This window comes from Corticium candelabrum, chromosome 6 (assembly GCF_963422355.1).
Source record: "Corticium candelabrum chromosome 6, ooCorCand1.1, whole genome shotgun sequence".
NCBI classification, from domain to species: domain Eukaryota; kingdom Metazoa; phylum Porifera; class Homoscleromorpha; order Homosclerophorida; family Plakinidae; genus Corticium; species Corticium candelabrum.
Genome location: NC_085090.1, coordinates 4,252,822 through 4,264,705, shown reverse-complemented (window position 1 = coordinate 4,264,705; position 11,884 = coordinate 4,252,822). Strand labels below are relative to the sequence as shown.

The 11,884-nt window shown below is 44.4% G+C and overlaps 2 protein-coding genes across 3 annotated transcripts; both read left to right on the top strand.

Moving 5' to 3' along the window:
* The first annotated feature begins 5,817 nt into the window (after nt 1–5,817).
* LOC134181156 (uncharacterized) lies at nt 5,818–8,114 on the top strand. The gene is made up of 2 exons (XM_062648374.1): nt 5,818–6,376; nt 6,451–8,114. The coding sequence occupies exon 2, from the start codon at nt 6,765–6,767 to the stop codon at nt 8,031–8,033; it is 1,269 nt and encodes a 422-aa protein (XP_062504358.1). The 5' UTR covers nt 5,818–6,376; nt 6,451–6,764; the 3' UTR covers nt 8,034–8,114.
* Nucleotides 8,115–10,778: 2,664 nt separating this feature from the next.
* On the top strand, nt 10,779–11,616 carry LOC134181651 (sentrin-specific protease 1-like). Of its 2 annotated transcripts, XM_062648915.1 has the most exons (5): nt 10,779–10,828; nt 10,911–10,994; nt 11,072–11,140; nt 11,232–11,311; nt 11,369–11,616. In XM_062648915.1, the coding sequence occupies exons 2-5, from the start codon at nt 10,941–10,943 to the stop codon at nt 11,529–11,531; spliced, it is 366 nt and encodes a 121-aa protein (XP_062504899.1). In that variant the 5' UTR covers nt 10,779–10,828; nt 10,911–10,940; the 3' UTR covers nt 11,532–11,616. The 2 variants fall into 2 exon arrangements, with proteins under 2 accessions (XP_062504899.1, XP_062504900.1); XM_062648916.1 differs by lacking the exon at nt 10,779–10,828 and having other exon boundaries at nt 10,829–10,994.
* The last annotated feature ends 268 nt before the right edge of the window (nt 11,617–11,884 follow it).

Below are 11,884 nucleotides of genomic sequence, written 5' to 3'. Positions count from 1 at the left end.
AGAAATCAATTCTCGGCGGACGGTGAAGGCGGGCTTCGTGCCACTCCTCCACGATCCGACGCCTGATGGCCGACGCCGTTACACTCAATATGCTATTAGAATTTAAAGAATTACGATGTTGCCAATAGGATGCGATAAAGGTCCAGACGATAAACGATGCGGGTGATAATAGCGATAGACCACACAAGAACGGAGCAGTCAAAAGAGTCACATCGGACGGAACGTCCGACAGGAAGCAGGTGAGAATACGTCGTAAAGAAGGCTGGAGAGACCTCGCCGACGGACAACGAGCGAAAATATGCTCAAGATCAGCCCGTCCGTCGCCACACGAGTTACAGGAGGTGTCGTGAGAAGGTCGGAAGAGTGTCAGACGGTCTGGAGTCGGAAGGACGCGATGGAGAAATTTGAAAGCGATATCGTTGGAATATGGGGTGTCCAGTCTTGCATCCTGAAGAGCGGAGCAAGCTGTCGACCAGCCCTCCGACCAAGAAGGGAGCGTCCACCCATCCTCGGCCGGTGCTCTAACGTCTCGGCATTTTGCCATCTGAACGTACATTCTCTTGGAGGAAAGAGGAATCGGCGTCTTAGATGGAAAGGAAATCGATAACAGTGACGGAGTGGCTTCGGTGTCGGGCAATGTAAACCAGACGGCTGGTATGGCAGTGTGCAGTTTACGCACAAAGCCTTTAATAAAGTATGCTCCGACTTGATATCGTTGCTGTAATCGTGCGATCTCTTTCCACCTATTGTTCTCTCGTAAATCACCGACAGTGCACAGTCCCGCTGTCGCCATGGAACGCGAATAGAACGGTCTGCCGCTCGGATCGGTGATGTTTAGGTTGCCGAACAGAGACTGTGAAGTCACTTCCGACAACGTAGACGGGCTCGTCCTGTCTTCACCGTTGAAGCGTCGATAGGTTTTAAGCAAGGACAAATAGAAAGGCGGTATGGCCGAGGAAACGGGAGATCGGTTTCCCGACAAGAGGCCACGATGGTCGGTAAAAGGACTGGCTGCTCGATCTAGCCAAAATCGCGCGAAGTACTTCCAACTGTTGTCGCCGGTGCTCGTCAATCTAGAGATCCACTGTAATTGTATAGCAGCGACTTTGTCGTGGATTACGATTCCGGCCAACCCTCCGTTGCGCCTGCTCCGACAGCAGACTCGTCGGCTTACGAGTTCGGCGTGATCTTTCCAGATAAATTTCCACATGGCCGTGTTGATCTCGTCGATCATTCGTGGTGGTGCCGGGACTACCTGAGCCACGTACCACAATTTGGACGCCGCTAGCGTACGTGCCACATACGAACGTCCGGCGAGGGAAAGATCGCGTGGTTTCCAAAAGTGTAGTACGGCCCGCATCTTGTCGATTGCTCCTTGCCAGTTCGTCTCGTTTAAGGAACGAGCGGCACCGACGTGTATGCCTAAAAGTTTGAGGCTGTCTGTCGTCCACGACAGAGACATGGGCCGGTCTGTGCGGTCCCTCCAAAGACCCACAAACAGACCGCGGGACTTGGAGATATTTAGTCGTGCCCCACTGCCTTCTTGATACAAAGATAAACACTCTTGAAGGATACGGAAGTCGCGGTCAGAAGTCGTGACTACGGTAGTGTCGTCTGCGTACTGTTCCACTTTCAATACTCTGTGGCTCTGCGGCAATTGCAAGCCTGCGATATCAGTACTTCTGATAGTAGAAGATAGCGTCTCCGCGACTAACACATACAGAATGGGTGATAAGGGGCAGCCCTGACGCACTCCTCGTGTCGGGTGAATCTTTCGTGAAATCCAGCATTGACAATGATACGACTCGACACGTCTCGATACAGTGTCGAAATGTATGAACGAAAGATCTCGCCAATATTCATGGCTGCCATCACTTTGTCGAGAAAGGACCATTCGACTCTGTCGAAGGCCTTCTCCTGATCGAGGCTGACGAGTCCGGCTCCCCTGTCTGTCGCCTCGCGTCGACCGTGTCTTGTAAGACGCGACAGCTGTCTCTGATCGACCTTCCCGATACGCAACACGTCTGGTCTTCGTGGACGATTGTCTGTAGAACGCTCGTCAGGCGAGACGCTAATAGTTTGGTTAAAATTTTATAATCGACCGATAGGAGTGATATCGGGCGCCAGTTCTTGAGGTCCCGCCTTTCTCCTTTTTTGTGTAACAGTCTGATCACGCCTGTCCGCTGACTCGTGCCGAGTCTACCGTTACTTAGAGCCGCATGATACACATCGAGAAGATCTGACTCGAGCAGACTCCAGAAGCGACGGTAGAATTCCACGGGAATGCCGCCGACGCCAGGAGATTTATTGCTCGCCATTGAAGCCAGCGCCACACGCATCTCTTGCACAGTAATGGGTCTATCTAAGTATGCGCTGTCTTCCTGTGTCAGTCTTCGATCAAGGCTTGCGGTCAGTCGATTGGCTGATTGTTGGCAGATAGAGGTGGCAGAATACAGACGTTCATAAAAGGAAGCCGCTGCTTCTAACATGCCCTCCGTCTCGATGTAAGTGTTCCGTCGTGAGTCAGATCTGTCATCGTATTGTCCGTCTGTCTTTGCCGTTCTAAACGGGCATAAAAGCCCGTCGACTGTTCTCCTCGTTCGGTCCATTGTGGACGAGAGCGTACCCTGGCACCAGCGGCATCCAAGCGGTCCAGAGCGCGCAACTCGTTTTCGGTTCGACGCAGACGATCACGTGTGTCTATATTACGATCCTCTCGTTCGGCCGACAAGCGGTTGTGACACTCGAAGAGTGTGGCTTGGAGATGTCTCCTTCGGCTTTGCCTACTTCTCGCACGTTCTTCACAGTGAGTGCGAGTAAGGTCACGCAAGTAACACTTACCCACCTCCCACCAATCGACGATCGAAGGAAACCGTTCTTTTTCAAATCGCTACTCAGTCCAAAAGCTCTCGACTTTGTCTACGAATTCGCCGTCTGTTAATACGTCTACGTTCATGTGGAAGTAGCCAGGACCTCGGTTCGTATTGGTTTCCAGAGGTATGGAAGCGCACACCGCTAAGTGGTCCGACCACTGCCACGGGTCTATGCGGACCTCGCTGACGTTGAGACAATCGTCGCTGCACAGTATTAGATCCAAACGACACATCTGCGTAAACCGATCGTTATGTCGTTTCCACGTGAAATCTCTACCGTTTGGATACCTAGACCGATAAACATCTTTATAGTTAAAGCTCTTGATCAACGAGCTTAAACGACGGGCACCGGGATCGGGTCTGTCACGCGAGGCATTGAATTTGTCTAAGCGTGGATCCATGACAGCGTTGAAATCTCCCAGGATCCAATGGTTCGACTGTCCCACGAGAGGTTCTACTCGAGACCTAAGAAATTGTACTCTGTCGGCACTCGCACAGGGGCTGTATACACACGTAATGTGATAGACACTTCCCTCTATTCCGACCGATGCCGATATCAGTCGTCCGTCGTTATCTCTGCCAGTACAGGAGAGTTCGGAGTGAGCGCGCTTGGAGAATAGGATAGCAACACCATTTTGCTGCGATGTTCCCAGATTGCATAAGATATCATAAGAAGGAAAATCTTTACTATATTCTTGAGCTTCCTCATCTGTAGCCCAATGAGTCTCTTGAACACCAACAATATCAACGTGGAGAGAACAGAGAAAGCGATTTAGAGCAAAACGCTTGGACGGGTTACGAAGACCATTGACATTTAAGGTAGCAATAGTTAAGACCGACATGAGGACACTTAAGACGAGGGGAAGGAGGAAAAGATGACTAGACGGAAAGAGTGGGACAGAAGGGAACAATTATTGGGTGTCGGGAAGTGTAGCGATCAACTCGGGAGCATCGCTACTCTTTCTGAAGTACGGGGAATCACTTCGCAGCTTTCTCATAACCATCGTACCGTCGCGCATGCGATAAGGCATCATCGGTTCTCCCTCGTGAATGATTACATTCGGTTCTTTCGATCGTGATCTGCTCCGCATCGACCTGCCTGGCGATGAAGAAAGGCTTCTCGCATATCTCTGTGTCTATTTCCTGCGTTTACTTCTTTTGGGAGGTGCTTCGACAAAGACAGGGTTGTCCTTATCGCCCGTGTCGAAGTAACTGTGATCTCGGTTAGCCGATAAGGTTGCCTCCGCCCAGTCGGCTGTTCCGGAGGTCTGAAGACTAGTCGTAGCGACGGAGTGGGAAAAGTCAGCGGAAGGGTTTGTAACTTTGTCATTTACGTGAGGATCGGGCGCACAGTGCGAAGTTTCGTCGGGAGTGCTACCGTCAGCCAGAGTTGGTGCTTGTGCAGGGAGCCTGCCTTCTTCATCGTTCTGAGAAGTCAACTCTTCCCCTACAACTTCCTCGGACCCCAGAAGAAGGTCCGAGTTGTCCACTGTAACAGAAGACGAGGGCGCGCCTAGAGAAGCGTCGCGTTGTCCGTCGCCGTGTAGGATGGAGTTGTCTTCTTCTAGATATGACAGTTCGGGTGTGCCAGCACACGATCTACCGTCGTACGTCCAGGGCGAGTCGGCTCTCTCGCGCAAGGGATAGGGTTCCGAGGCATTTGTGTCGGCATCCATCTCTGCCTGGTGGTCGTGTGAACGAGTGTCCGGTTCGGGACAGTCTCTGACTAAATGTGATGCACTCTTGCAGCGATAGCAGTGCCTCACCATTTTTCCGCACACTCTCACTACCAGATTGTAGTGACCGATCGTGATCAGACTAGGAAAGTCGTAGGCTGAACAATCCTTAAACTTAAATAATCGGACACCCGTTTCGATGGTCGGGTGTTTCTTGCTGGTTAGTCTTCTCGTCGATACGAGTGTGCCCTTCCTGCACAGTATGGAAGTCACGTGACTATCATCCATTTCGAAAGGCATCAATAACGTGACTGCTGTGTACTGAGTCTTCGGTTTTTGTACGCATTCGCAGGCGAAATGCCTTGATTTGACGTCTACTCCGTGTGTCAGGAGTGTCTCTTTTGCTGTTTGGTTCTTCAGTGTGACCTGGTAGTGATGACGCTGCACTCTGGCAATGCAGCTTACTTCGTCGACGCGTACGTGTTTCAACACCGCCTCTTCTACTTCGTCGTATGATACCGAGAGGCTTTCGTCTATTCGAATCCTCAGTGACATATCGCGTACAATGTGCGCCGCCATGTTGACTTTGACGAACACGAGCGCAGTCACTCGTACGGCAGAGAAACTCTGCGCACAAGATACAAAACGACGAACAGACACGCAACAGACCTGAAACGGTTGGTTGGCTGTCTGTCTGCACGACGTTTCCTCCTAGACTGAGACTTCTTGATCACGTGTCACTCGATCAGACAAAGACAATGAATGAAAATTGACGTCAAATGACGCGTTCTATCTATCAAACAGTAGCTAAAGACGTCAGCTACTGAAATGCGATCGACAGCTGGAGCGAAAAACTCTCCAAAGCAAGAAAAGACAACAAAATAGGGAGCTCACAGAATACGTGCACACCCTATCTATCTATCTATCTATCTATGGAAGGTCCTTTATTGTAATATACCGAACGATACAGTACAATAAGCGTCTACAGGACTGGTAGCACTATAACAGAAGTAGAGTTCTGGAGTGCTATGTAGAGGTCCAGTCGAAGGCTATACATCACAAATGATTAAAAGCAGAAATTACAACAACAAAAAAACACTTTTAAGTTAAGAGATGTTGTCTCTTCTTGCCAACCAGCATCGAAAAGAGTCTTTCAGGGTGGAATGAATGACAGCTTGAAACAGATCGTCCAAGTCGCGTTGAAGAGGCTTGCACAACATGCAGACTGCTCGTCGAGTTTCAGGAAAAATCAATTCTCTCGACCCAACCAAGAGATGCAAAAGCTCCGTCTTATACTGATGGTTAGCATCTTTGACAAGTTGGGCATAGCGGCGTTCTTTCCGGGCCTTCGTTTCTTCCACGACTGTTTCGAATGGGACCGACAGCTCAAGCATCCAGGCCTTTTTGAGGACGGCATTCCAAACAACAATGTCTGGACGAAGGCAGGTACAGGTTATATCGACAGGAAAATTGTATACTGATTCTGGTAGGTCGGCTACTATGGAAAACTGTTGACTAAGATGACGTTTTAGAAAGTCCACAAATAGTCTCAGCGTATTGTCGTGTCTCTGTTTGTACAAACCTCGATCAAGTAGACTGGGACATGCATTTAGCACGTGGCACAGCGATTGGGGTTGGTGACAGAGAGGACATTGATTGCACAAAATTTTCTTCCACAACTGTAAGTTGGTTGCTGATGGGAGGGTGTCCTGGAGCCCATTTATTGCCCATTTGAACAAGTCATCGGGTAGAGATTTTAGGGACAAGGCAAAGTGCTCAGCTTCCACGTCCTTGAATCGAGCCGCTTGACCTTGTACAGACAGGGAGGTAAGATGTGACAAATGACGATTATTTGATGATTCCGTAATCGTCTTTTTGATGTTCTTTATTTTTGATTGCAGGCACCCAGGCGAAGTATCAAGAGTTGCCAAGAAACTGCCGGCACTAAATCTGGTTGATGACAACTCAGTCTCTCTTGAAATCTTTATAGTTGCCAGGGCTCTCAAGCATTCGTCATTTGATTTAGTAAATCGAAGCAGGTTGCAAGACTGTAGTCTCTTGAAAGAATCTGACGGTTGGCCAAGTTGGAGGCCGCCGTTCTTGGTGTTAAGGAAAAGGCGAGAGACAGCTGCTGAATGAGCAAGACCGACCCATTTTTTTAAGAATTTCGTGACTACACTGTCCAATGATTGCTCGATCCATGACAAAGGAATAGATGCAATGCTCAGTAACCATGAAAGCCGCATCTATCTATCTATCTATCTATCTATCTATCTATCATGATTTGACACAACGCACTTTTTGTTCTATCCTAGGCATAATGGCTGATCCATCTCTTTATTGGAAACAGTGCTGTCTATCAATAAAAAGTGGAGGATTCGGTTTAACGATGTTGGAAGACATCTCACCTGCAGCATTCCTTGCAGCATGGTCTAACACCTTTCAACAGCTTCCCAAACGGTTTCTCACTTTTTCGAGTTATTCTCCATCTTTTCTAGGGAAGGTTCTTACGAACCTCCCTCTAGGTCATCAACTCACTGACTCTCATAAGAAACTGCTATCCATCTTGGAAAGCGGCTGTGATTACGCTCACTTATCTCTAGAGGACTTGCTGACAGAACCTGACAAGCTACAGCACAGACTTACTTCAGCTATTAATCAAGGCAGAGAGGCAACTTTGCTAGCCTTGTCTATCGATGACCAGTGTTCTGCTCGTTTGAGATCTGTTGCAGGAAAGGAAGCTGGAGCTTGGCTTCACGCAATCCCATCCGACGATGAGCTCGCTATTGAAACTCGCGAATATCGCTTAGCGGCTTATTTACGCTTGGGCTTGCCTATATTTGGTCAATGGGCAGTCACCTGTGATTGTGGAGCTACAGTAGACGAAGGTGCATACCACCTCTTGACATGCAAGCGTCACGGTGGCCCAATTTGGCAGCACGACTTCATTGTCTCGGCCTGGTGCAGGTGTCTAAATTCAGCTGATGTTCTCCACAAGAAGGAAGTGCGCAACCTCTATGTCGACAGCCTTGGTCGCCCGGATATTGTGACCTTTGACTCAGGTAGCTTGACCAATGCTGAGATAGATGTCTCGCTAGCTCATCCCTACAACAAGGAGGTGGTTAGCTCTAGTGCTAAAGTGACTGGCCATGCCTCCCTTGTTCGAGAACAACACAAGAAAGAGAAGTACAAGCAATTTCACCATCCAGGAGGACAACGTCCAGATGTCATCCCCTTGGTACATGAACATTTTGGGAGATGGGGCAAGGAAGCCATTAACTTCCTCAAGTCCCTAGGGGACCGCTCCAAGGATGAATATGGTCAATACAACAAAAAGGATTTTATGTCAGTGTCTAGACGCCGGATTAGCGTTGCACTTCAGAAAGGCAATGCTAAAGTTATTCTAAGGAAGCTGGAAAGACTAATTTATGCTTTTTCTTCGCTTGACCTTGCTTTCACAGACGTTCAGTCTTACGTTCATTAGAATAGACAGCAGTTTTCATTAGTCTTTTGTGCTAGAGAAAGAAATTATTCAATAAAATCTATCTATCTATCTATCTATCTATCTATACACTATATATATATATATATATATATATATATATATATATATATATATATATATATATATATATATATATACGGAGCGAATCATATATTATTTCTTCAAGTACATAGATGTCTAGACCACTAAATAAAAGACAAGCCAGTTAATTCATCACAATCTAAACATATATATATATATATATATATATATATATATATATATATATATACGCTAGGATGATTTTGGACCGTTTGTCTTTGTTAGGTTTAGACAGAGACTACTCTGTTTGTTCTTCGTTGTGAGGCCCCTCTAGTGGAGGGGTAGCTATTATTTATATTTGAATAAACTATAAAAAAAAAAAAAAAAAAAAAAAAAAAAAAAAAATATATATATATATATATATATATATATATATATATATATATATATATATATATATATATATATATATATATATATATATACATACATACTCTAGAAGTAATAAGAAATAATTGTATTATGTCTCTTTGTGAAGTGATGAAATACTTTGACATTAACTAACACAAGTACAGTCCAAGAGAGATGACATCTGTCTTTTTTGATGATCTAACTACGTGTCCTTACGATTTTTTTTTTCATGTTTTGGTTTGTTTGTTGTGGTGAAAAGTTTAAACCACTGTATCTGTACATTGCTTCAACTCTCTTGTAAAGAACATTCTCTATTTACAAGTTTTCATATCATTCAAAATTTAGTACACTTTTGAGCTAGTTAGTAACTTGATTCCGTATTCCAAAACTTAATTGTCTGTACTGGCAAAGGCAACAAGTAGACAACTCAAGGGAGTCACTTAGACAAGACAAATAGTAGCATGGGACAGCACGTACAGTATATTCGAGTCAACTTTCTCATTACTATCAATGGAACTAGAAATGGTTGCCAATTCTTGAGCAACATTTCTGCTATAGGTTGCTAAAAAATTACCAAGATCTCTATTATAATGCAAATAATAATTCACTTGTTTATAAAACCAAGATAATTCAGTCTGAGAATCAACAAAATCATTGTCTCGACTGCATGGCCAGCTCAAAACCCTACTTTAAATTATGTTTGTCCGTCCTATTGTCTACTGATTGTTTGCCTGTCTGTTTGTCTTTTTGTCTGTCTGTTTGTCTGTCTGTTTTTAATCCATTAGGTCGTAATTGATGAACGGAGTTATGGACTGATGTGGATTCTTTACGTTTGAACATTTGCTTGTTGTATATGTAAAGTTTTGAAGTTTATTTAAAATTAATAAAACAATCTGTCTGAATATTAATTGATTTAATACAGGTAATTTTGACAGTCAAAAGTTTGGTCCAAAGGTGAGCAGGCTATATAGCTGTGGAAGAACGTGGACGAGACTAGACAATAAATCATGGTGATGACAGACTTTAGAGTTAGATAAAGACTAAGTGAGAATAGTCATTGCATGTTAGTTAGTTTGTATTTCTGTCTCTATTGTCTGTTATATGCAGCTTCAATTAGAGCACTGTACCTGTAATGGCTTGATACAAAATATATATTAGAATAATACGGGCTTTGGTTTCATACGCACATGTCATCACGTGATCCTCTTTCCTGTCTGTTTCCGCGCGAACCTAATTAGTTTGGTATAGCAAAAAATCGCTACCACGAAGCGTAACTTTTAGTGACGTCACTACTACAGGAGAGAGCACCTGCGTGTTTGAAAACCAGTTGTCAGTTCCTGCAGAGAGTGTGCATTCTTCGAGTTGACAGACTGAGAGTGAGATTGACAGTAAGACCGTTCAGTTGAATTGATTGTTTCGTGAAAGAGAGTTGTACACCGCAATTGATGAATGCAAAGTGTGCGAGTGTCTTGATCACTTCAAATTGATTATTGAAAGCGAAGAATTTGGTGAGTCCTGACTGAGAGAAGAGAGGAGCTAAGATCATATTAAACAGCTCTGAATTCACCAGTTCTTGACAAAGACTTTGATCGGTAAATAGATCGCTGTGTGTGTGTGTGTGTGTGTGTGTGTGTGTGTGTGTGTGTGTGTGTGTGCGTGCGCGTGTGTGTGTGTGTGTGTGTGTGTGTGTGTGTGTGTGTGTGTGAGTGTGTGTGTGTGTGTGTGTGTGTGTGTGTGAGTGTGTGTGTGTGTGTTTTGATCAGTTGGTTGCCTGAGAGATTTGTTAAGAAGTCGGTGAAAAAGTGTTACTTTCAGATCAGTTGGTAACCAAAATCAAAGAGAGTGAGTCAGTGTGTGTTTCAAGCTGACGAGAGTGCGTGAGACAGAGACTAATAGTTCAATAGATCAATTCCTGACCGACTAAAAGAAAGTCACATCAATCCAGACTGAAATTGTGAGTAAGTGTTAGACTTGTGACTGAAAGCAAATATTTAGAGCTCCAACAAGTGATATTATAGCAGCAAGATACAGGTGAGCTCTAAAGTATTCTTACAATACTTATACAGTACTTCAATCGTAGGTCAAAATGGAAAGTCAGTACAAGGTCATCGATGTAGATAAAATAGATGATGTAACTTGGACACGAGAGCTGATAGACGATGATGTGGAGCGCCTAACATGTAATAGATGGTTAAATGACAAGGTAATAACTAATACAGCTGTCCGCTAATTGACACACACACCTACTAATTTAAAAAAGTATATTCAGACTGGTAAACTCATGTGTTCGGTAGATTATATCCAATTAAATACATTTAATTCTACAGTCAAGTCCTGGACAAGTAAGAAACAATTTCTATTTAGTACTATTCAAAATTATACTGTAGTTTCTAAAGATTGCATGCTGATGCTTATATAATACAGGACAACATTGTAGTGCTCAGAAGCTTCTTGATGCAGAAGATACTCACTACCGGCCAAGAAAGTGTCACAGGATGGTACAGAAAGGTGCCTGGCAGCATCATTTAAGCTCTTTACCTCATCTCATTTAACAATACACGAATAATATAATTTTGTGGCCCTAGGTTGACCTGTTTGGGTGTGACAGGCTACTGTGTATTATAAATGACAAGGGGAACCACTGGACATTGATGGTAAATGTCAATAACCTATACATCCTCTGCAACTTTCACACCAACACATATGCACAATAGTTTCAATAGTGTACTATTTGTTGATACTTAGGTCAATGACAACACACAGAAAGAAATGAGGTACTATGACTCACTTAGAGGTGAAGGAAGTGTATACACTAATGCTTTGAAGTATGCTGCATCATTTGTATCAATGCTGACAAACACATGAACATGAGTTGCTGTTAGGAAGTATCTTGAAAATGAGAGCATTCGACGTCAGAGCACACTGTTTGACTGGAATGGGTGTAAATTTTGCAAAGCCGAAGACATCTCACAGCAAGAAAACAATCAGGACTGTGGAGTCTTTTTACTTGATGTAAGGATCTGTTCTGATGGTTTCGATACCTAAATTTTTACAGCAATATGTTGCCGTACATCAACAATATTACTTAGGTCCTAAATAAATACTTATAGTTATTATGGACTTCGCTAAGTTAGCGACAAGTTATTTATAACATGCACACACACACACACACAAACACACACACACACACACACACACACACACACACACACACACACACACACACACACAAAATCACACACACACACACTTCAATTTGAATTCAAAACTAGTAATTAAAGCTGTGTTTACAGTGTGAGTTTCACAGCTATACGCCTTCTAAACACCGGGATGGAATTTTCACAAAGAATTATGAAATCCTGCTAAGTGATTGGACCGCATTGAGGGCATGGCACATT

Coding starts and splice junctions, on each gene's coding strand:
- LOC134181156 (XM_062648374.1), top strand. CDS start 6,765: ATGCAATGCTCAGTAACCATGAAAGCCGCATCTATCTATCTATCTATC.
- LOC134181651 (XM_062648915.1), top strand. CDS start 10,941: ATGCAGAAGATACTCACTACCGGCCAAGAAAGTGTCACAGGATGGTAC. Junction 11,141..11,231: donor GGAACCACTGGACATTGATG/GTAAATGTCAAT, acceptor GTTGATACTTAG/GTCAATGACAACACACAGAA. Junction 11,312..11,368: donor GTATACACTAATGCTTTGAA/GTATGCTGCATC, acceptor AGTTGCTGTTAG/GAAGTATCTTGAAAATGAGA.